Source organism: Dreissena polymorpha, chromosome 7 (assembly GCF_020536995.1).
Source record: "Dreissena polymorpha isolate Duluth1 chromosome 7, UMN_Dpol_1.0, whole genome shotgun sequence".
Taxonomy (NCBI): Eukaryota; Metazoa; Mollusca; class Bivalvia; order Myida; family Dreissenidae; genus Dreissena; species Dreissena polymorpha.
The window spans coordinates 35,757,366-35,782,791 of record NC_068361.1 but is presented as its reverse complement, the minus strand read 5'-3'; the positions used below and the strand labels follow the sequence as shown (position 1 = coordinate 35,782,791).

Below are 25,426 nucleotides of genomic sequence, written 5' to 3'. Positions count from 1 at the left end.
GCATTATGTTTGTTATTTTACTGCGAATGAATACTGCATTTCAGGTTTAACCAGCAGTATTTTTCCCAGAAGTACCTTGACAAGCAGTAGATTGACCAAGTGCTGGCGAAGGAAGCTATGGCTGGGATTGTTTGTGCTAGTTGGGGAACCCCGTGCATGAGGTCGAAGCCAACCTCAAGTCCACAATGTCAAGATATTTGAAGGATGTAATGTACAGCTTTGAAAGAATTATAAGTGTTCAAGGTTTTATATTTTGTGCTTTTTTTAAGAACTGAAAATTGCTTTTAATATCATGCTTACTATTTACAAATCCTTACATTTACTTAGAAACATGTTGAAATAAATGGAAATCGACAATGGTTGATTTTTACGTCCCCGAAGAGAAGTGGGCATTAAACATTACGCGTGTCTAGTACAGCCGTGGCTGCGGCTATTTATGTATGGCCTTTTGTTTTCAATATAAAGCTCGTGTTTCAACTCCCTTTAATGGTTGGGTCAATCTTGCAAAACATTTCACAGCTAAATTGCTTAAATGTGAAGATGATTAAGGGAAATAGATACGGTTCGTTTTATCGTTTTTACGATTTGTATTTGACGGAAAACGAATTGAAATTAAAAATCAGTCGTACAGAAAACGATTATGAAAATTGAACACGAATTGAAATCGATTCTTCGTCGTTTTAGTTGTTCCTTTTTTTCACCGTACCTCGTTTAAGTATAATTAGTGTATTGTAACCTTAAGTGCGGCCGTAATATTTTCAGTTAGTTCATATAGACACCGTTTTTGGCCGGTGTAAATATAAAAAGTTACTTCCGCCGAAATAACTTCGGGAAAAGGTTCCTTGTTAAACGCGGTCGGGTTAGGAAACTTTCATAAACGGCGTGCGCGCCAAATATTTTACAATTCGTTGCGAGACCAAAGACTTAATTGGAATAAGAATTGCTGAGAACTATCAATATCCAAAAGTGAAGCGCTAAGTTGATCAAGAAATATATGTATGTTTTGATCAAATTGTAAAAAAAACTAATTGACAAATAGTTCTTAGGGAAAAAACTAATTGTAACAAAAAGCTTACAGTGTAAATTAAATGACCCCCAATCTTATATGTTGCCCTGGATGATTGTATAGATTTTTCTTTCTACTGTGACCAGTTTTTGCTGCATTATGGCCATTTGCCTTTTTCCACAATAGAATATATATACGCCCCGAAAACGTTTGTACTCAAATCCTATTTGACTGCTTGCCAGATCTTGCTCTAACTTTCACAGCTGAATGACCCTCGTGTATAGAAATCGTTAAACAATATTTTTTCTGTTCCCAGTTTAGGCTGAATAATTGCCCGTTGTCTTTTTGTACCAAGTAGAATATATAGTGGTTTCGTCCAAACAAGTGTCATCACCAGTGTCTTATACATTTCTAAGAAAACTTATTCACAGTAATACATAATTACACAAGATGCGAAATAAATGTTATATATAAGAAGTACACATCAGATTTTTTTTAATCATTATGTTTAATTCTGCACGAAGGACATTCAATGATTTCATTTGGTAATTGTTATCCTCCTTACAGGTACATCAATCCATGCTTATAATGGCATTGCCTTGTATCTGTATTAGCTTCCTCATTCGTTAATTTGTATTGCTCATGCAATGTTCGATACAATACATGTTAAGGATTTGGACGTTATTTATGTCCATTTGTCCAACTACAACTCTACACTCGTAAGTAGACATGCACTATTAAACTTTATTCCGGGCATATATGGGGTGGGCAGGGTTTAATTACTAGACTAATAACTCGACTGCTTAGAAAAAGTTTGTGTCATCACGACTCTCTTTATTCTCATTTGAGACAATTAACTTAAGCTTGTCAGTATGAACCATTATTGTATGTGCCGTTAACAATGTGAATGCTTTCAAAAATTAATGCGTATAGCCAATATTACACTGTTTACACTGGATAAGTTGTATTGTTCTTGATTCATAAGTACATTGTTTGCGTTTGCTACTATTACATTCTGATAATTCGAATTGTAACAAAAAATAAATACGTATTACGAGTCTGAACTGTTTTTGTCTTATCATATATAGCCACTGTATAGCACCACGGGTTTAGTGAAATGTATATTTCATACGTTCAAACATTATCCAGTACACAATTATAAATTATGGCAATGCTGCAGTGGTGAATACAAACTGTTAACGCATCTTAATATATATTTGTTCATTGCATATTGTAAAGAATTAATACATAAAGATGGACAGCATGGAAGCCCCATACTTCTCCGTACATAAAATTCATCACGTGGAACAAAATTCAAAAATAAATATAACAATACATTTCTCACAATTTTCACAAATTACAACCGTTTAAATAACGGGCTGCATTGATCTGTTAATGATGGTTTGATTTGTTGAAGAAAACTGTTTGGCAAAGAAATAATAAAAACGAAAATACAAAGAAACAGCGTTGGCACCTGTTCATGTAAATGTATTATTACACCTTTTCACGTGGATTTTAAATATCTATAATCGTTCAACCAGCGATATCACCTAAATAGAGGCTGATCATAATATTGCTTTTTTTATTTTCAAATTTGTGATCTTAGTTTTCAAAATCTTACGAATTACCTCAGTAGCATTCAAACTCAAGAAATCAACGTAATTATATTTTAAAATGGTTAGTAATATCCGTTTATGTTTTCAAATTACCGACAAAAACGAGACACTCGATTGAGTTAAGTTATTGATATTCATGGATAATAATCTATATACATACTGAAATTTTTTTCTTAGTCAGGATGGTCGTTTTACTTTATTTGATGTAATGCATATATATAGGATCTGGCACGAGTTGTCATGTCATACCATATTTTATTTATCAAATTCAGGAATTTTCTTAGTAAGCGAGCCTTTGGACGAGTTTAATAAAATATGGTATGATATGACAACGAGTGTCAGATATTTTTTATCACATGCTTTTAAATGAGCAAATTAAATAAATATTTGCGCAAACATAATGTTGAATCCCGACTGTTGTTTACATTTCGTGACGTCAATAACAAAATGCGAGTGGTCAATAAACGAAAACTTAGCCAATGGAAACGCTTAAAAAGTATATTACACATGTGTAAGATAAAAATATTCGTAATGGTAATATTACATGGGAAACAGGGCATGGCATGTAATACATTCTGTTATGAATCTGTTACATTCTGTTTTTTAAATTGTCACTTTGACAAACTGTGAATACGTTGTTTTCAGGGATAATAATTCCCAAATCCGCCGTTGGGTGTGAATGTTATTGAACGTCAATTAGTTTTCAAAAAAGTTTTAACCGGAAAATAAAAATAGCCAATTAATTAGCACGAATTTCAACATCAGCAAATCCCCATAGATGTTTCAGAAAAAAGTATTTTAACACCCTTTATAGTACTTGCACAAAGTTTTACCAGTCCTACACACGTAAAAAGAATTTTAAAAAATACAACAATACTTAACAGAATAAACATATGAATATAATTCCACTGAGTATGTTTAATCGCTTCTCTTAACATTGGTTTAATCGTTGACTGAAGTACAGTGGAATGATAAATTAGATTATTCGGTTTATTTCAAATTTCCTTTAGTATTTGATTAAAACTTACTGTCGATATTTTATTTTAACGAGGATCGTGTTTTACCACTCAAGGGCATAACGTCCGTTATAAAACCTCAATGAATGTTAAGCACACTTGTTAAATAAACCTGTATTAAACCTGAATAGTATCTAAAATGATCGACTACACTCATCGATAATAACATAATCACTATTATAATATTTGTACAGCGTGATTTACGAAATAAATTATTAGAATTTTGAAGTTCAATATCATTTGGAGCTGTATACTTGTGGTAGTTAGTGTCATTGCAAGATTGTCTTCAAAAGACCATAGGAGTTTGCAACTGGTAAGTAGTAAGTTTCATATAATTGATGCAAAGTTTATATCTGTAGTGGTATTTTCACTTTGTTTGTTAATACAATAATTTATGTAAAGATGATTTAAGTCTAGGTAGTATGGTTAGGATGTTTATGATGTTTTGATATTTTAAATTATACATAGAATGTATATAATACACTTTATTCAGTCGAATATATATATATAGAAAAATAATAAAAGACCAATGAATATACTTTCAAAAACACTGGATCCTATGATGATACAAGAACAATAAAAATAAGTATGTATATGAGAAAGAAATTGTTCAAACAGTGTAAAAAATGAGTATCTTATACCCTAGCGCTTTGGACTATACGTCTTCTCCAGGGGTGTATGCAGATATGAGTTAACGATTCTCCAGTGCGAATGCACAATAGAACCATTGTCTTGTAAAAACCTGCTGCCACAGGAAACAACTTTACACTGATTTAGGCCGTATGATTTGGACTGGCACCCGCGGTGTTTATGATATCGATGAAATTGTAAAAATTGAAGTTAACTTTTTGCATTCAGTCTTGTTTTTATAGTTATGTGTCGTTTTATTTTTTATTTATTTATTTGCGCATATTAAAATTAATTGTGTTATAATCTGGCGCCCGTGATGCTCATTATATCGATGTAATAATACAATATAAAAATTTGCAGTGAACGTTTTACATTCAGTATTGTGTCATATTTATTTTTATTTTTGTGACAAATTACTTACACCTATTCACTTGTGTGATATAAAATGGAGCTAAAAATGTTTTTTATATCGATTTTACGTTAACATGGTTACAATGGAAGTGAGATTTTTTCGTTAAGATGTTTTATTTGTATATGTCGTTTTTATTGATTCCATGGGGCCGAAGAGTATTAAGTCGCCTTATCAAGTATGTTTCTCAAAGTTTTCGTGTTTCGTCCTAATGGAGTTATATATAAGGGAATTGTGTACATTCTTGCAATACGTCATTTTTAAAAATAAGTGTAAACATTTGTGAAGCTACTCTTCTTATCAAAAATTTGGAAAATAATTAAACGCACTTTTAATAAAGCTTTAAACATACTCTATTCAAATATAAAATCCTGAATGGCTAATTGTAGCGCGATAAATTTTGCTGTCCTGGGTTTTAATCTCAGAAAAGGCAAAACAATTACTCAATTTAATTTCTTAATATTGGGATTATTTTAAATGTATAGAACATGATTTAATGATATTTGTCAAATACCAAAATAGGTTAACATGTTCCTTAAATTAAACATGTTAATGCTTTATCTGGTAATGTCACAAACGCTGGTCAGCCAGACTAATTGGGATACATTACATGTTAAAAGCAAGTTTTACTTCAGCAACATAAACATATGTTGTTGTAAAATAAGTGATACAATACATGTACATGGTATTGATAAAGTGTGAAGACTCAACTACAATGTTAGCATTTTTTTGTTTACCAGATGTCTGAAAGACACCGATGCCCCAGACGGCACAATAAGACAAATCCAGTAGTCATCCAAAGAGGACTTGGTACCTCTAAACAATATTTTAATAAACTAATGAAATATATATAATAATAATTAAGACACAATTACTAAGGGCCATACTTAAGCCAACTTTGGTTGCAGCCAAAATCATTACTGAATGACTATCTGCACATTCATGTCATTCAGCTGCGAACATTTGAGTGTAATCCGGCACGCAACTAAAAGGAGTTTATGCACAAAATGTTTAGAACTATATTATATAGCGGAAAATAATAACAAATGGCCGTAATTGTTTAATCACACACAAATTCCTTCGTTTACAATCATCTATACAAGAAATTTAAGCTGTGAATGTATGAGCAAATCCGCCATGCAGTCAAAGAGAAGCTTAACACATTTTTTCGGGAAAATATATTTCAAAGTCGACAGATAGAGCTGTAAAACGACCTTTAATTAGCCAAAACTGGTGTAGAAAAGTGTTTTTTTCTTAACGATTAACGTCATTTAGATTTGAAAGTTTGGTCGAAATATGGCAAGCAACTTACAAAACCATGTAACAGACCATGCGCGTAACCCTACACATTAATGATCGGTCAGGGCGCAAACTTTGTGACACCGATACCATTTTCCCACCCACCTCCGAAATTTGGTCCCAAATCAAACATCCGAGTCATAATGAAAAGTCAACTTGTCAGGGCTTTTAAGATCGGAGTTAACAAAATGATTTTACTTCAGAGTTATCGATCGTGAACAAGAATATGCGCTTGACTAGTTCCCGTTTTCGAACGTTTAAACTCAATGCTAAGTAAGAAATGCTAATTCGCAAATGCAATTTATATAATTACTGGTGAACCTTAAATATTTGATCGATCTGGTTTAAAATAAATTTGAAATGCAAAAATAAGGAAATGCAATGTTTTAATAAAATGTTACTTTTATATACTTCATTTCTTTAACTGCTAAGTTGTCCATTGAATTCAGACTTGCTATCATGGAACACGTAGATTTTAATTGTCAATTCTTACTTTTAAGTTTACTCATTAAAATATTTATTGATTGTTATACGAAATATTAGCTAGTGTAAGCAAATACGATAAATGAATTTGTTAATACAAACGAAATAATAATTCACGAATCCACAAGAAATAGTCATTTAATCTTTAAAAACAAACGCAGTTACAATCATGTGTATTTTATTTGTTTAACGTATAAAAACATCAAGGACACCAATGTTTATTGTGAAGTATATTGGAATGACATTATTATGTATACTGACGATCAATCGAAACCGATTTTTTTGGTGCCAAAAAATGACTGTATTTAAGGCGTTGAAATTTTACACCATTTCTTTACAATCCTTTCAATTCGTGCTTATTCAACGACCCAACATATCAATAAGACAGTTTAGGCTATTATAATATTAAGTTACAGTTCATGAAATTGTGTCTTGATATACTAGGTTATTCACGTTAAAAGACTACACAGAGATGAACAGGACTAAGTATAAAATACAATAGAGGTAACTTTGCTCCTGTTATTATGTTGATGCTGACGAAAGAATGGTTCGAGGCTAGATAAATTCGTAGATAAATTCATACACAGCTTCTTACTAACCAATATTAATTTAAGGACCCTATATAACACCGTTCGGGTAGAAGTCGTGTTACTAATAATATTATTTTCTTGTTTTTGTTAAGTTTAAACCTATTTGTTTTATCTCGATTACATTGAATGCCTCTTTGATTCTCTCGAGTCCGTTCCCTAAATAGATCCAGTACTTGAAGGATTTTGAGAGTTCTAAAGAACGTTCCCACATTGGGGATTGAAACCGTGACCATCCGGTCGCTAGAGGGACACCATATTCACCACACCATGGCTGTGTAATGTGTTCTTAACTTGTGTTTTGTTTTCTGTTGGATTAAATACTTTCTGCTGATGTAAAACATGAATGCATTCCAGAATTAAAATAATATTGACAGACTGACATTAGGCTGTTTGTTGTTTTTTGGCGGCGGGGGGGGGGAGTGATGACTTGCATCGTTTTCTAACATAAAACTTCGTGAGCGTTTCTTTATTAAAAAATAGCATAAAGGATTTGAATGAAGATGGGGTTAAATCTATTTTTAGGGAACCTTAAGACTTTGAAGACTTTTTGAAGTTGAGACGAATGCGTTTTTTGGCTTAGTATTCTGCGTTCTGATCAATGTAAATACGCATTATTATTTCACAACTTATGGGAAATATACATCTCTGTCGCAACGCATTTTCGTGTCAACATTTTGATCCTCCACTGTTATCTCTTCCTTCTGATTGTTTTCCCATCAGCACCACAATCATTACCAATAGCTGGAGACAGCATTATCAAATATCATAAATCACAAGCACTATCATTGCCATCGTTATCATAAGCATCATCGTCGTCGTTGTCATCATTGTCATCATCGCTTTAATCATAATAATCATCATCATCAGCAGCTGCAGCAGAAACATCACTAGAACTTTGATTCTATTTTTTAATATAATTTGTATTTCCACTGTAAGTCATACTTTATTGCAGAGTTTTGATTAAAATGTAATATTCAAGTAAAAAGTAAATGGACACTTTCAACTTAATTAAAATTTTCATGTTTGATATAAATAAGCACATTCCTTTGTAGTAAAACATAATTTTGCATTTCGACAACAGACGCGCAACATTAAATTTGTATCATAAACTCTGGGAGGACTATGGTATGCTTATTGATTTATTAATATAATGTACACATTGAAATAAACAGAATATTAGGTTTGTTCTTTGTGGACATAAATTTATCCGACGAGTTGAAGAGAGATTTACACGTTTAGGAATATACAAATGTTTTCCAGTTTGTAAGTTACACATTGTAGCATCAACCCGGACATGACGCAATCGATTATTTTACAATGTCATCAATTTTTAAATTTTAAATTCTTAAACAGTTGGTATAAGCGGGCTTATTCACTTAAGATATTATCCTTACAGGTATGAATTTTGTTCGAAAAGTTCAACTACAAGAAAACTGCCCCCAAATGATTTGGCAAATTACTGAATTGAACATATTGGGCCATTTTGTGGCTGTTTTTAACCCGCGACTATCCGAAAATAATCTGCATAAGATCACGTTCATGGTTTTAGGTGTTACATTGCTATGCGAGCTTAATGAAAGAAAACTAAAAATGTTTGACAAAACAAACCAAAAATGCCTTTTAACGGTAATTAGTGGAATAATTTATTTTGGATATGACTTTTGTCAGTCAGTTTAATTCACTACAACCATGTTTATATGTCACGTAACTTTTCACGAGCCTTGTTTTTTTCACCCAAGCAAATGGCTCGCAATTTATAATGAAAGTATGCAATGTCAACCAAGACTTGCCTTTAGATCAAGATTTACATCAACATTTGCCTTGACGAACAATATCTTTTGTTGAGAAAATTAAAAAGAATGTAAGTGTTATGTTATAGGTAATAAAGAAGTGAATGGTATCCATTAAAGAAGTAAATGGTATCCATTACAGAAGTAAATGGTATCCATCTGATCATAAAATCACAAATTAAGTATAGTGTACCTCCTCCATTATGTCGACTTTCATTTTCAGGCTATGCAGTTTTAATCATGTTTTAGTTGTTTAATAGTCTATTTTTCTAAACATGACATTTTTATTTTGGTAAATTGAAAAAAACAAATGGTGCTAGTTTTTTTATACTTCTGCTAGTAAAGCATGGAATAATATGTTTAAATGGGGCTGAATTGTAATACCACTTGTTCAACTAAATGAATTCATTTTAAAAAATATCTCCAAATGTTGACAAAACAATTCAAACAACCATTATATTTAGTTAGCCTATAAATGATATGTAATTTGATCTAAAACACTCCGCAAAATAATGTTTAGATTTCATTTTCAAAATTAAAGATTTTTTAATGGGCCAAGTACCCATTTCTGGTTTTGCATTTAATAAGTGTTATATTCACTCTTCAAGAAAGGAATTAAAAAGTCGAAATATAATCCTGGTGAATATTTAAAGAAGACAGTGTTTGAGTGCATTGGCTGTGTTTAAGGCTCACCAACGTTAAGTACATATGTGTAGTTTCATAGTATCCACGACAACGACACAGTGTTTTAACATTTAAATTGCAAATGATTGATTTAATTGGAGTTGACATAAAAGATAGGCGTATTTAACATTATTTATACCGGTAAGCGACTTACCTCTTGGCGATATGTGTTTTGATGTAACTGCGAAAGTAAACATTGGAGTATATTTTACCTGCCCCTTTTCATGACTGTTTTTCTATAGGTTCGGTCAATACCCCCTGGTCAAGTATGTATTCTTTGAATCATTATAAGCCCATTTTTGCAAGAAAATGTTTAACTACTGAAAGTCGCCTCTTTTCATGCAATGTAATCTGTTCAGCTCAAACTGTTGTCAGATTTAAGATAATTAAGTAATGAACCATATACAAAACAATATAATCATGGTCTATTAAAAAGGACCCAACACTTAACAACACATAGACATATGTTTTGATATTTGAAATTAAGCATTAAATTTTCAATTTTTAATAAAGCATTTTAACTATTGTTAACTTAATTATTCAAATATAAATTCCTACATGGCTAATTCTTGCGAGATATTTTTTGCAGTCCTGGGTTTCAATCTCAGAAAAGGCAAAATAATTTATCAATATAATTTCTTAATATTGGAATTATTTTAAATGTATAGACAATGCATTTGTCAAATTCCAAACTAAGTTAACATGTTCATTTAATTAAACATGTTAATGTTTTATCTGGAAATGTAACAAACGCTCGTCAGCAAGACTTATTGAGATTTAGTTTCATAGATCGGTACATAATATTTTAGAAGCAAGTTTAACTTCAGCAACATATATGTTGTCAAATATGCGATACAATACATGATAGTGATATAGTTTGAAGAATTACCTACAAAGTGAGCATGCTTTTGTTAACTGGATGTGTGAAAGACACCGATGCCTCAGACGGCACAATAAGACAAATCTACTAGACATCTAAAGAGGACTAGCTACCTATAAAAAAAACTTTTATAAACTAAATACGTAAACAAAAAGACTATTTGTCATAATTTAATGAAATTGGTTGCAGCCAAAAATCATTGCTGAATGACTATCTACACAGTCAGGTTATTCAGCTGTGATCATTTGAGCGTAATCCGTCACGCAGTTTAAAAGGAGTAAATAAATACAATGTTAAGAAAGTTTGGTCGAAATATGGCAAGCAACTAACAACACCATTTAACAGACCATGCGCGTAACGCTTCAAATTAATGATAGGTAAGACACATGTACTAGCATTATAGAATGAAATACAATTCCACATGATTATCAGGAAAGAGTACCGGAAAGAAAGCAGGTAGAAAGTGTTTGCTTACATGATCTTGTATTTTATGTACATACAGCTGTCAATTGCCTATGGAATACACATTCATACACCTCAACACAAACCAAAACATGATTAAAACCGGAAAACTCTTCTGTAAAAGATTGTTGTATTATTTATGGTTAAACATACACAAGTATGACCAAAACACAACATTGTGATATGATGTATAAACATGACGATAATTTATAATGTCTTTTTTTTCTTATACAAACGTGCGTATCAGTTTGAGAGGTGAAACTGACTATTTGGTTCCTAGCAAATCTCATTTCATAACACGATCATTCAGCATTTAGCAAATGGAAATGATCGATATGTTGAGTTCGAATACAATTGAAGAAACAAAATTAAACTGCCAAATCAAAGATCAAAATGTCTACGCTTCATTATTATCAAATATGCTTTCAAACATGCGAACGAGCAGTTCCTGTTCATTGTATCGCACATTTCTTACTTTACGCGTATCAAAACTGCTGTGGTGTTAGCATTACTTTCGCTAAATTACGGACGCGTCCAGTTCCTGATAAGAGTTTATGATAACAAATCACGAAAAGAGTAAAGCAACAAGACATTGATATGTGTTAAAAGTTTTTTAACAATGTGTATAATAATTTTGTTCGATACTACTTCAACCATAAGCATAATATTCCGCTAACGCCAAAAGTGCCTTTTCTAATGCATTTAAGCGGTCATCAATAATCAACACTTAGTATTCCTCAGGACCGGATAACTTAGTTGGTAAAGCGCTGGACTTCAAACCCGAGCTTGATCCCCGAACCGGTCACAAAACTTGTGTGGTGATTGGAAATAAAATCCTGTATTCGGCCATTCTCCCCCTTCCGCTGATTAAATTAGGGTAGTTGTCAGTTACTTGCATAGGTACATACACTAACTAACGTTGCACTTTCACATTTTTTTTTCATTAGTTAGTGTTGTTTTTTATCAGAAAACAATGAGGGGAGAAATTGAACCTAAGGAGGAGAAAATTCAGGCCTGTATGAAATCTTTGTGCACGTACTTTTTGTTCAAGTTGAATTACATGAGGCAAATACGGCATTCCTTCTTCGTTAGCTTTTTTTCATAAAATAAATATTGACTTTAAATGAGATGTACATTGTAAAAGTTCCTTGTAAAATCTTTAACAAATATTTCCATTTGTTTAAGTTAACTTGACAAGTGTACTTTATTTCTAAAACTCCAGTCTACTAGCTTAAGACCTTTAGTTTAATTTTAAGCATACACTGTCAAAAGACAACGAGATTTACAAGTGTAGTTACATAATCACATGCTAAGTAGATAAAACACATATAGTAACGGGATATCATGATCTTCGTGCGTCTAAAAAGATCACCTGCGACGGGCAAATACGGCATGGTATTAGGTAAACTTATTTCACAATGTAAATTATTTGCTTTCAATTAGATGTACATAATACAAGTTTATTTTTATATAAAACAAATATTTGCACTTTATACATATAAAATCCTTTTCTTTAATCCAGTAAATTTGCTTAATACGCATATTTTTTTTAATTTAGTTTTATTTTAAGCAAACCGTGTCACAATATTTCGGGATTTGCAATTGTATTCTAATACTCACATGCTTAGTAGATAAACACAAAAAGCAATACGATTTCGTGATCTACGTGCATCTAAGAAGGTCAACTACCAAAATAATATAAACTTATAAAAATATATTTACACGATTTTTGTATTTTTCACATCTGGTGAGTTTAATGGTTAACTTTTCAGGTTATGTTTAACAGTTCAGTCTTGTTGTTTTATTTATGAATATAAACAGTAAACAAGACTGAATGTCAAACATAACCTGCAAAGTTTAAGGCCTTTTCACAGATTTTGGCATATATTGAAGCTTGTCATTAAATGCTTTTATTTGCTAACTTTAAACATTGGGCATAAAAATATTCAAGGAACAAAAGTAACCCTCAACTGGGCTCGAACCACTGACCCCTGGAGTCCTGTAGGAAAATGTCTCCCGCTTAGATCACTTGAACATAAGGGCCCATGCTATGAGCGGATGAATTTTTTACTTATATAAGCAATCCTCGTAGTCGCCCAAAATATAAGGAAAACAACAGAACTTCCCAAATTTTTCAATCGTTTCGCGTTGCAACGCTTCATTATATTCAGGTGTTTTAAATCATCAAAAGATGCATATAATGGATATTTTAGAGCATGGTAAATGTTTAGAATTACTTTTTCCAGACAAATATCATAACTAAAACGAAAATTTGCGAATCTATAACAACTTTTTTTTAAATTTGTCAATTTACCCGCGAAAAGACCCTTTAACCATTTAATTGATATATCGATATAATAAACATCCCGGCTGCAAGTCTATAACACACAGTTGTAATAAGCGGAAGTAAAAAACAATGTCATATGCGAAATGTGTTGTCCCAGCATGGTATTTCTTTATTAAACTCGATGTTATCCCAGGAAAAGCGGAAAACATTATTGTTTCCAGTTGATATGTTTTTTGGTAATATCATTCCTGAATTATTGACAGCGTTACACATGGCTGATTCAAGCTCCATTGTTCGTGTATATGATTATGCATTACCATAGCGGTTGAAAAGTGTTATCAGTTCTGATTTCCTGTAAGATTACGGACAGCCATTGGCATCAACGATTCACCAAAACTGCAAAACATTCATCTTCAGCAAAGGACTTTGCATATTGTAAAACGTTTCCGCTATCATGATCTGCCTTGAATTTCATGCTTGACTTAGCGGATATAACATACCAAAAGAAGTTGAAAACCTCTGTTGGAAGATACCGTTCCCCTGAAAGTATACATTTTGATGTGGGTGGCCATAGCATTGAACATGAAAATTTTGGAAAGATTCAAGAACATATCTCTTTCAAAAAGTCATCTTTCGTCAGATGCAGCACATTTAAAAACCTTTTCTATCGCCCTATAACTCTACATGGGCCGACAATACTAGGTCGGATGTTGAACTTAAAGATTCCGGCAGCCAAAGTCGGATTTTTTTCTGAAAATGTTTTGACATTTTATCTTTGCGTGTATAGGTTTTATAGTTTTCATTGTATATATGTGAGCCGTTCAACATTATGTCCTAGCAAAATATGCTCTTGAACATAATTATTTATGAACTTCAAAGCTTTGGTGTGCATGGATTGATGAATGATTGCTTCTGAACATTTATGACTTTCATGGCGTGTCCCAGATCTTGTATAATTTCTCTGCATGCATTATGGTATATTGCTTCACGAGCAATAAGGTCTTGATCATGAACTTTACAAAGCATTCATTTATCAGACTGTTCAATCGTTGCTAACTCAATAGATTCTTCGGTACATTTTGCAACAAATTTAGGCAATTTTTGCTTGCAACCCTTAACTTTGATAATGCTATTGTCACAAAAAAATGCAACTTTTCACTGGAAACAGAACGTAACCACAAGGAGCATCTAAGGAGACACGCCCGTACTTAGATGTTTATGGCTGATCGTTATTATCATCCGGTATTGAATGCAGCCGATTTTAAACATGACAAAACTTGGTGAACAACTGGTAACATCGTCTGTGTGTTCAATACTTTTCAACATCCAATTTTTCAGGCTGATTACTAGTCAAATGGTCTAGTCCATGCTGTGAGGATATGTATGTCAACCTTGTTTAAGCTATATCTTTGAGTTTTTGAAAACCTTTATCTGTCAGTGAATGTATCTCTTCTTTAACTGTACTTTCAAAATGAACAACACATCTTTTCCCATAATCATATATCTTTTGGCTAGGTTTCAAGTTAATTTTTAGCGTGTAGGTCGATCGAGCTTCGGGTTTTAAGTATGACTCCAGATAATATAAATGAAAATAAATTTAAAACACAATAAAATATAATATAATTTTCCTCAAGCTCCTCAGCTTTATGATTTGCAATTGATAAAAAGATTGGTTTGTAACAGTAAATTAATTATTATCAAATGCGATTCTGACCCCGAGCATAGTATACTATAATATACTATAACCTTTGACCTCCAGTCTGCTATTATTCGCTTATAGACCTCGAGCTACTGTGCTAAAGCACACGACATTGACAATGATGATTTGGTGTCTAATGAGTATGTTAAAGACTTAAAGTAAAGACAACTAACATGCTGGAAAATTGCAGATCAAACATTGAACAAGTCCAGATCAAAACAAAAAAGTAATTATGATCGAAAGGCAAAAGCAGTCACTATAAATGTTGGTGACAAAGTATAAGTAAAAGTCCTTGCATTTTAGAAACCACATAAATTGGCTGATAAATTTGAGGAAGAGATTTTTGATTTAATCATTCAACCAAATAAGGACATTTCTGTCAACGTGGTGAAAAGTACAGGCGGTAATGAAAAAAAACACTGCACCGCAATCACCTTTTACTATTAAAGAAATAAGAAAACCAAGATGCAGCAGAGGAAGCAGTGGTAAAGAAACCAGTTCCAAGACCTAGAAATAAAGTGAAATACAAGAATGATGACATTGTAGATGTAAATCAAAAAGATAATGTTCATCGTGATTCTACAAAATCTGAAAGTGTAGAAAACTTCAGTCATGAAGAATCGAGTGACTCGGATTCCGACAACTATTATGTAGTAAAAAAGAATACAGACAGACCGGCCGGTCAACAAAGCAAAGAGAAAGGAGCGACTAAGTCATCTTTTGTGTCTACAGAAATGGAAGAAGTAGAACAAGAAGAAATTGATGCCGATGGACAAGAAGGGGAACAACAAGTAAATTGAAAACCCAGTAGAAGACCAAATAGAAGCTGCATCTGATCTAGGTCCATCTATGGAACCTAGACGTTCAACAAGAACAAGAAAGAAACCAGTTTGGTTTCAGTCCTACCATGTTGGACAGCAACAGGATATGACCAGATTGCTAGAAATTCAATTACAAAGTACTAATAGTAATGCTGAATTGTTAAGAGCATTGCTCAAACAATGATAATTGTTATATTGATTTTAAACTTGTATGATTTATGCATTGGTGAGCGATACATGAGTATTTGTAAAGTAGTTTTGTATTCTAATACTTTTCATTTTATTGCAGGAGCAATTATCAAGAGAGGGGAGAGCAACATAAACTGATAATTGTATTTTTTTATTTGTTTTTAAAATATTTTTTAAGTGAATGCATATGTTATTTTTAATGAATTTTGCGTTTGTCTTTATTGCAGATTAGCTTGCACTTTGGACATTAACCAGAGACAGTAAATACTGTAAATACTAGACATTATTATGAGGAAAGGTTGTACATAATCATAATAATAACAATTCAATAACAGTTGCATGGCTAGAGTAGTAAGTAATTAATTACTTATTAGAAGTTATCATTTTACTGTGATAAGTAAGATTACTACCAGTTTGGTATCGGTGATGTTTCTGTGCTTAATATTTGTGAGCTTAGGTTCAAGTCGTGACGACTTCATTTTCGGAGAGGGAGAGAATGTAACAGGTCTATAAAATTAGTGTTGTGTAACCGATTTATTGTATGTAAGGTAGTGTATCGGTTGTGACTAGTTCGACACACAGGGGTTCCGGTTTATGATTCTCGGTTTTATATTTCGAGATTGAAGGCTCGAATATCAATGGAAATCTTTCATGTTTTATAACATCTTTGTGACAGGTATTGTCATCTTTGTGTAAAGGTATCTGCCCCTGCGTATTTCCTGCATTTATGGCCCAACTTGCTTCTATTTTCTTCTTTCCATTTTGATAAAACTCTGGGCTGTCAATAACTTTTACATTGGTTGTTGCACATCACTTTCACCTTGAAATATTAATATTACAGCAGTCACAGTGCTAACCTCCCCAAGGCTGAGAGAGGCCAGGTCGAGAGTAGCTTATACTCCGTAAGTAATATGTGCAGTTTGTCAAAGTAACGATGTATAAACACTATTGTTATTGTCTCTGTGTTGTTTTCAGGATACCTATGTTTTAAGATAATTAATATGTTATCTTAATATGCCATTTGTATGTTAATATGTTGATTGGAGCCACCACACAGCATACCATTATGTTTTAAAGATGAATATTAGTTTGATGTGTATGTATAATTATTGAGTATGGTTACCACGGTAACCACCTATAACTTTTAACCTTATTATTAAATAGGCGTATTGATAATTTGTATATTTTCAGGGCGGTCAGTTACAGATCAGTTACGAAGATCACATACTTCTTTATCTAAAATTATATATCCACTCAATAAACTTGTAACGGTCAGTGCCTTTGTGGGGATTTTGCCCCAAATTTTTGGAGCGGCCAGTGTTACACGAAAAAAGGCAAGTGAAACGGAGTTGGGGTAAAAATGGTCACACTTCCATTGTTTTAGCTTAATTGGCTTTTTCATAGTAAGTGTCTGAAAAGAGACAATTTAACCAATTTATCCGGGCACTAGTACTGTCCGACTACTTTTGCACTATAGAAACAAATAAAACGGCATCTCTAGACACGTAGATTTCTTTTCATAAATTATTTTCTGTTTGTACATTGACAATTTTCTGAATTGAAAGCTGTAATAAAAAATAAAGAAGTACAAGCCCTGAAGTATATACGCAAAACTTGTTCATAAAACATCATAGTACATCTTAATTATCCCTCATTTTTGACAAAAACATTTAGATGTTTTTATAAGTTACCAAAACCTGATAAAAAACAAAGGGAGGTAATTTTTCTATAAAGATAGTTGATATTTATGAGTGTGTGTATCTAAGATACGATGCACATAAATTTCTCATTTACAGTGTCTTAATTGGATAAAATAGGCTGGGACTCCAGTTATTTAACAAGAATATTGCTGTATAAAATAAATAGAAGCAGTATTGCAAAGTGAAAAAAGTAAAAAGGCAAAATAAGGGATATGCTTTTCAAAGTTATGTAACTCTGTTATTTTTGTCAGGAGATGCAACCTACCTAGAGGGTGAAGAAAAACATAACCTTGAAAATTCCCTCTCGGGGGGGAGCAGGGTCATATACCAGCTCAAGGACTAAATACTAACCAAAACAACGACAATAGAAATAAACGTTATTTAATTTACCAAAATTGATTTTCAATTTCATTTCATCGAACCTCCTTATGTAATTACAGTACATTTTACGTAGACTGTGTAGCGTTTTTCGTCCATACACACAAACGGTAATTGTGTAACGGTATACACATTTTATTGAAATGTGTACCATCTAGGGCAGATGCGGCAGTTTTTACGACTTTTCCCCCAAAATATATATTTCTACAAATGTATCTGCACGGAATAAAAACAAATACTATGTGTAAGATGAACTAAAAACATAGGGTCACCGGCCTTGTTTTGATTTTATTTGCTATCAGCGGAAGAGATAATAATAAACATCAATCAACCCCTTCTGATATGAATTCACTTTCTTTCAAAATAAATCTGCATAGACAGAAAGTTTCGGAATGTCAATGAAAACAAGTTGTTGAACAGTACAATATCCGCATAATAGCATAGTGCCGGTGATAGGTTAAAATATCGCTAATATAAAAAGCTGGCGCAACACTTACTTAAGCGAGTATATATGATATCTTCCTAAGAAAACAGATAAAACGTTGATGAGTCAAACAATCTAGAATACTAGTTCAGAAGCAGTAGTACCAGAAATTCAATAAAATTAAAGTCATACACAAATGCAAATACGTGTATGCGATACAATAATAAACCCATTCATGTACAAAAGACAACTCTATCGGGACATATTACTAATCTGTTATCAAAGCACATAGACACAATTGCTGGTTCTACAACAAACATGAAACATTTGTTTTTCTTTTCAGAAAGGACTTATCCGAGCCCTGAGCTCCCTAATACAGTTACACAAATATTTACTGATCAACAGACTGTGTGTCGAGCACAAGAGCTGAATATCTACCGCAGATGTCATGGTAATATCTAATAAAAAATAAAAATAAAATGCCGTTTTTAGTAATTGTAATTTAAGCATGTGCCACATAATAACTTTTAATTACCTGATATGATCTTTTAATAGTCATTATCATTCAATAATTAATTCACATGGTTCGCCTATTTGATTTCCAGTAATTATTTATTGATACATAAGTATGAAAAGAAGTGTCATTTTATCGTGCATACATTTCTTAGAGTTTTAGTCAACATCCTATTGAACTTAAAGGTCATACAATGCGGACGAAACATCATTCATGTCCAATTGAAGAGGAAACACCACAGGTAATACAACACAACCATGGTATGGTAGCAATACGCACGTTTGAGGAAGGCGTTTCATTTTTCGGATCCCTATAACGATCGATCAAGACAAACGCCGATGAACACAATGCTTTTGCAAATAATCCGACACGGTTCAAAAGACAATAATACTATATTTTGTAAACACAAAGTAATTCTAATTTGTATTATTCATACATCGAGGAGCTCCGGATATAAATAATGGTTCAATTATTTAAATCAGCATCGTCATTGTATGACTTTGAAACGCTATTTTACAATATAATCGTAAGATGATAATGTAAAGAAATAGGATTGCAACTTACTGAACATTAAAATGCATACTTACAATCTTCCATTCGTTTTATCATCTCATGTGTTTGATCAGCAAATACAAGAGATTAACAACCGGTAATTAATTGTTTGAAGCAGTAATTATTTATAATGTTCACTTTTTCACTTTGAAATGACCTTATTATTTTTTCGTCATGACGTTAATATTCAAATAATCCAGTATAACCGTTTAAAGTATAAACAAACGGTAGAAAGCGTTACATAAAACATTGTCCTGGTTTCGGTAGATTTTGGACTTTAATGCTTTTGTGATCATATATAAATAATATTTTTTCCTGATGTATATTATGTTTTATTCAAGCATTATTATTCTTTTTCTGTGCTCACTCGCTTTGAAAATCTACTGAATATGAACAAACATCATTTATAATTCATCAAAAAAGATACCTGCGTGGAACGTTAATTTTTCGCAGTGTATTGTTTTTTAAAATCGTGTTTTTATATTGGTCTATTTTCGACAAGGAAATAATAACATATAAACTCGTGTATATACACAGAAACAAATATACATACCATTGTAAATACAATACGTTATACTTTTTTCCAGACCGAAATAATACAAGCATCTAATGTCAACCTCATTATATCTGTTATCGAGACAACACAGAAAGGGATCAAACTTAATGACGCCCATCAACATTTGCTAACAACACTTTCTGAAATAACAGATAGCAAAGGTAAATGACACAATTATGTTAATTATGCTTTTTAATGTTCAAAAACAAATAACACAAACAGAACAACATTTAAGACTCCATTTATAAAACGATACATTATTGTTTCAAGTCATTAGCTTTTGATTTGTATTAAGGCACGTGGGTTATCAGCTTTAGTACTAAAGACGAAGCCTGTGAGTTCAAGGAGGTAAAACAAAGCAGTTTTAGTCCCAACAAGAAACCAATTTTCGATTTTGAAGAGACGTTTGGTGCTGGCATTCTTGGACTGGTAGGATGTTAAGCAGGTTTACTGTATTTAAATAAATTGTATTACGTTGTTCCTGATCAATTCTTATCAACATCCGAAAAACGCAGTTATCCATGAATCAATCGCTTTTTGATCTTTCGAGTATGATTATTTATAAGAAAAAGACTAATACCAGGCATCTCAAATAGTTTCACAAATTGTGTGAAGTGACATAATTGCACAGCTGTCATGTGATGTAATGGTGGGCTTTGCATTGTAACAATCGTCTAGAATTCTTGCTTGCTTTATTATAATGGATTTTTTTCATTGATTTGTTTTTTTCGTTTGAGGCAAAACATATAACATAATTTTTTATTCTATATATGGATCCATTTGCATGTAGTTTAAATCACCTTGCAAGTATTTTGTGTTTTGGACAGGATCATGATAACACCAAAAAAAGAAGAAAAACAAGAAAGAGTGTACATTCAACCAAACACTCTTACCTGCGTGTGGGAGGTGTCGAAAGCTTTGACTGCAAACGTAAGAATCCTGACAATTTAGGTTGTGCTGTGGTTGTTGTCGGGGTTGATGTGTCTGTATTAAAGAAGGCACACTTCGCTGTTATCCACAAAATCCCGGTGGTTTTCATACAAGGATCGGGATCTGAAGATGACTTAAAAGCAGCATGCCGAAATCAAAATGAACGTTGCACCGACATGTATGTTAACCCATAACAATTGCTTAACTATTAACATACCATATAACTTAATACTATACTTTCAATATTTGGTCTGTTTGAAAACTTTATAAAGTATGAATATGCAATAAATAACTTTACTTTTACCCAGTAAAGATGAATATCACTAAAATAATTCAACTCTGAGGTGTATTTCTTAAGTTCGCAGAAGACTGTGTAACTGTCAAAAGTGTCGCTCGCTTTTATATCTAATTTTACGGATTTAAAACTACTTTCAAAAATTAAATCCAGCAAGTGTGTGTTAATATGGGATTCATTTGTACATCAATAATTACAAAAGCGTACTACACTTTGTGCCATATATTCCAAATACATACCTTGTAGTGTTTCAATTTGAAGCGATGACTCTGAAAAAACAGTGCATAATTTGAAAGTTTTGTATAGTTTGTGTAGTCTGTCTTCCAAAGAAGCAATGTCTGTTGCAGTGACAAAGAAGAATGTGAACATTTGCTTACAGACATTCTCAAAAAAACAAAATATGTAAGACAACTATTTATAAATAAAATTCACAAATTCAATTTGATTTAAATAACGTATGCATTTGTAAAATAATTAATAAGTATGTATTCATTATAAGTATTATTAATTATTAGAATTTGTACTATAAGTATTAGTAATATTAGTAGAAGTAGTAGTCTAAGACAATTACTAGTAGTAGTAGAAGTAGTAGAAGTTATTATTATTATACTTTTATTTTCAGGTAAACATTTGCTCTCAATCAGAAACGACTGACTTACAGTATGCCATTCTATTAGCTCTCAAGAAAGGTAATATCTTCTTTTTCAATGAAATTATAGAGATCGAAATCTTATAGCCTATACATTTTACATATTTAATATACACACACAATTTCGCAACAATGGTTTAAGCAATTCTGATTTCACATATTGTGTTTTTATGTCCCCTGTATGGTGGCATTTAGCAGTCGCACTTTCCGTCCGTCCGTCTGTCTCTCCGTCTGCCCGTCCGTCCGGCATTCCGTTTACGGAGTTTTTGTTCCATAAAGTTTCCAGATATTTACCTGATTTTTGGTGTGCGAGTCTATCTGCATGACGTACAGGTTAAGATAGAGTTTCGTTCCGGTTCATTCATTTTTTGCGAAGTTTTGATCCTTGGACTAAAAAAGTGTTATAGAATAACAGTTTTCCAGACTTTTTTTTCTAAACGCTTGCTAATACTGACCTGATTTTTGGTTTGTGAGCCTACATTACATATAAAGTTTCAGTTGCGTTCCTAGTCATTAATTTTTGACGAAGTTACGATCCCTGGGCTTAGAAACATTTATTTAAAAAAAACACTTTTCCGAATTTGGTCCAAACCTCTTTCATATACTGATTATTATTTTTGTTATATGACCCTACCTACATGACTTACAGATCAAGTTCGTGTTTCGTTTAGGTCCATTGATTTACAACGAAGTAACGGACCTTGGGCTTAAAAATTTGCTCTAAAGTTAAAATGTCCTGTTTGTTTTCCGAAACGTTTTCAGAATCTTACCTGATCGATGGTGTGTGAGCCTACCTGCATGACTTTGACATCAAGGCTGAGTTTTTTCTGGTCCATTGATATTTGACGAAGTTACGTGCCTTGGAATTTACTATAAAATAACAGTTTCCCGGACTTTTTTTTAAAATACTTTCAAATATTGACCTATACAACGACCGTAACTCTGTCAAATATCAAGTAATTTATATGATGATTTCAATTGGGATATGGCTCCAAAGTGCAGTAGGTGGCATTGTGTTTCCCAAACACAGCTCTTGTTTACTTTAACACTGTTATTAAGAATCAATCCTTCTTACTAGACTACTATAATAAGCTTGTGTATTTTTTATTGTGTTTTTTAACAGCACACACTAGCACTTGCCAAAATTGCACTACGAAATTGCTGCTATCTCTTGCTTGGAGATGGAACAAATTCGATTTTGCTCAAAATGAGATACAGTTTCCAGATCCGATGTCTGCATGCGATGAAACAGAATCTTTGACACGTGTGACCAATGTAAGCATTTGTGTAATGCAGTAACAATACAAATTATAAAATGATTTCAATATATAGTTCACACATAATGAACATAACACAATTAAGTAATGAGTGTGTTTTGGAAATCGCAGACTAGTATGTTTAAGCATGTTTGTGTTTTCCAACAGTTTAATGAAATGTTTAAGCATCTATATTTATAAAACTATAGGTATATTACGCATGTATTGTAATTTGACATCGGGTCGCTCTGTATGCAGTACCTTTTGTGTAAAAATGTACATGTGTGCACTACAGCAAAAACAGTTTTACAATTGTAACCACTATTGTCTATGTGTACATACGAATATAAATTTATAACAAATTATGACTGTTGATACATTTTTCTCCCTTATCTCTTAACATGACATACTGCAAGTTCCGAAAGTGATTGTAGTTCGTGTGCAAATACATGACATTTACCAGTATTTTTAAATGATGTTTTTACATATATTTCACACAATCGCAATGTATTCTTAACAGGTGTTCAATGATGATTTTTTAAGTTATTGTTTACCTGGAAATCAAGACTACCCTATCAGTATATACGCGTTTATAGATTTACGATTTACCAAAAAGACAGTCTAACAGTGAATTGACCCTGACATTCATTGAGGAGGAATTTACTGGACTTAAAGAAAGTGCACGCATCTCACATAATGCATGGCAATTAATGAATACTTTAAAAAAATTGCATGTATACATGAAATTCGAGATTTTTTCATAATAAATAACAGTGAGGCTACATAATAAACAACATCAAATACAGGACAAATAATATTCATACTGACACATTTATTCTTATCACAACGTCGATATCCACACGTTAACTGGATAAAAAATTTGTGTCTATTTTGTTGTATGATGATTTTTGTACATTATGTGCGCTATACAAGAATGCAGGTTTGCAGCCTTTGTTTTGTAAGGATTTCTCTCACATCATCCAATGTTATATAAGAATTTATCTCTTCGGGTCTACTGCCGGCTAAATTGCTCCAACATTCACTGGGCATTGAATTAGGTCGAAACGTGGGTTAGACGGCTACGCTGAATTATAAACGTGTACGCTTTTCGCATCCATTTAAATTACATGTAATAATATATAACGTGTTTTGTTTTTTCATAGCATTTGTTGTTATCTGTATGTTTATGATAAGGCATATATAATAGTTTTCTCATAAACATGTTTCTGGAGTTTCGTTATTTCTAATTTAAGGAAACATACTATATATTTGGTTATTTGTATGAGATGTTTGCCCCGAGGTCTTGTTTTGTTGCAATAGAAAATGTGTCTTTGATATTATTATTATTGTTCTTGTTATTATTGTTGTTCTTCTTATTTTTCTACTTCTTCTTCATCTGCTCTTTATTTGTTATTACTATGTGTCGTCTTTTCGTCGTGTTGACGCGTTCTACGCGGATGTCGCGAACTCGTCTAAACGATGGGACGACACACGTTTTAATTGCCGTATCGGTCTGCTCTCGACGTTGATATTTTGATGCCCTTTTAACCACCAACACGGCGGACCGACACATCAGAGGCACCAACTTGCCAACGAACGGACGCAAGAACGTGGGAGATTTATGTGTCGTTTTGGCGCTCTTAAATTGTCGATACGATGTGTTTGTGGGCTTGAAAGTCGCCAACATTTGGAGAGGCCAAAATATACAGTATCTTCTCTTGTTTTTTCGACACGTATATTTGTCGATCTGGAGTGTTGTCGTGTTAACGCCATTCAAACCGGAAAACAGACAAGAACTATATAGCTGAAATCAACCACCATAGTGCATTATGCTAAGTTCTGTTATGTTTGCATGGTATATCATTACAGTCTGTTAGAACTGGGAACATATGTTGTTATGGTTATTGTACTTAAGCTAACGTAAACTACTGGTTGTAGTTAATCCGCATTAATTTAACAAAAGAAAGCCATTTTCAGTTTCTATATATAATTATGAGATTTGTTTTGTCCCCAAATATTAATGTAAGCCCAAATACTAAAGATCTCACAGGCACAGATTCTATTTTCAGGCAATAATTGCTGATACTTTGTTCGAAACATTGGCCAATGATCAAGCGGACTTTGTTGAACTGCTTCTTCGAACAGAATTGAAAGTAACAAACGAAGTTTTGCAGAAGTTATATTACGATGTAAGTCGTCAATCTTCAAAGAAGCTTTTAAACACTTTCTTTAATAAGACATTTATGTAGTCAATTGCTGCTTAGGACAAATATTTGCACTGCTCAGGAAAACATATTTGCATTGGTGTATT

At 32.6% G+C, this 25,426-nt stretch overlaps 1 protein-coding gene and 2 long non-coding RNA genes across 3 annotated transcripts; all 3 read left to right on the top strand.

Annotated features, from left to right (window-relative positions):
* Window positions 1–3,876: 3,876 nt before the first annotated feature.
* On the top strand, window positions 3,877–17,195 carry LOC127838495 (uncharacterized). The gene is made up of 3 exons (XR_008029835.1): window positions 3,877–3,951; window positions 16,703–16,763; window positions 17,053–17,195. It is a non-coding gene; the product is annotated as an uncharacterized LOC127838495 (long non-coding RNA).
* Window positions 17,196–18,706: 1,511 nt separating this feature from the next.
* LOC127838494 (uncharacterized) lies at window positions 18,707–20,415 on the top strand. Its single transcript, XR_008029834.1, has 4 exons — window positions 18,707–18,814; window positions 19,063–19,118; window positions 20,017–20,146; window positions 20,281–20,415. It is a non-coding gene; the product is annotated as an uncharacterized LOC127838494 (long non-coding RNA).
* Window positions 20,416–20,755: 340 nt separating this feature from the next.
* LOC127839626 (uncharacterized) lies at window positions 20,756–25,364 on the top strand. The gene is made up of 5 exons (XM_052368012.1): window positions 20,756–21,093; window positions 21,558–21,612; window positions 21,833–21,899; window positions 22,983–23,134; window positions 25,185–25,364. Exons 1-5 carry the CDS (start codon window positions 20,756–20,758, stop codon window positions 25,362–25,364), a joined length of 792 nt encoding a protein of 263 aa, XP_052223972.1.
* Window positions 25,365–25,426: the final 62 nt, after the last annotated feature.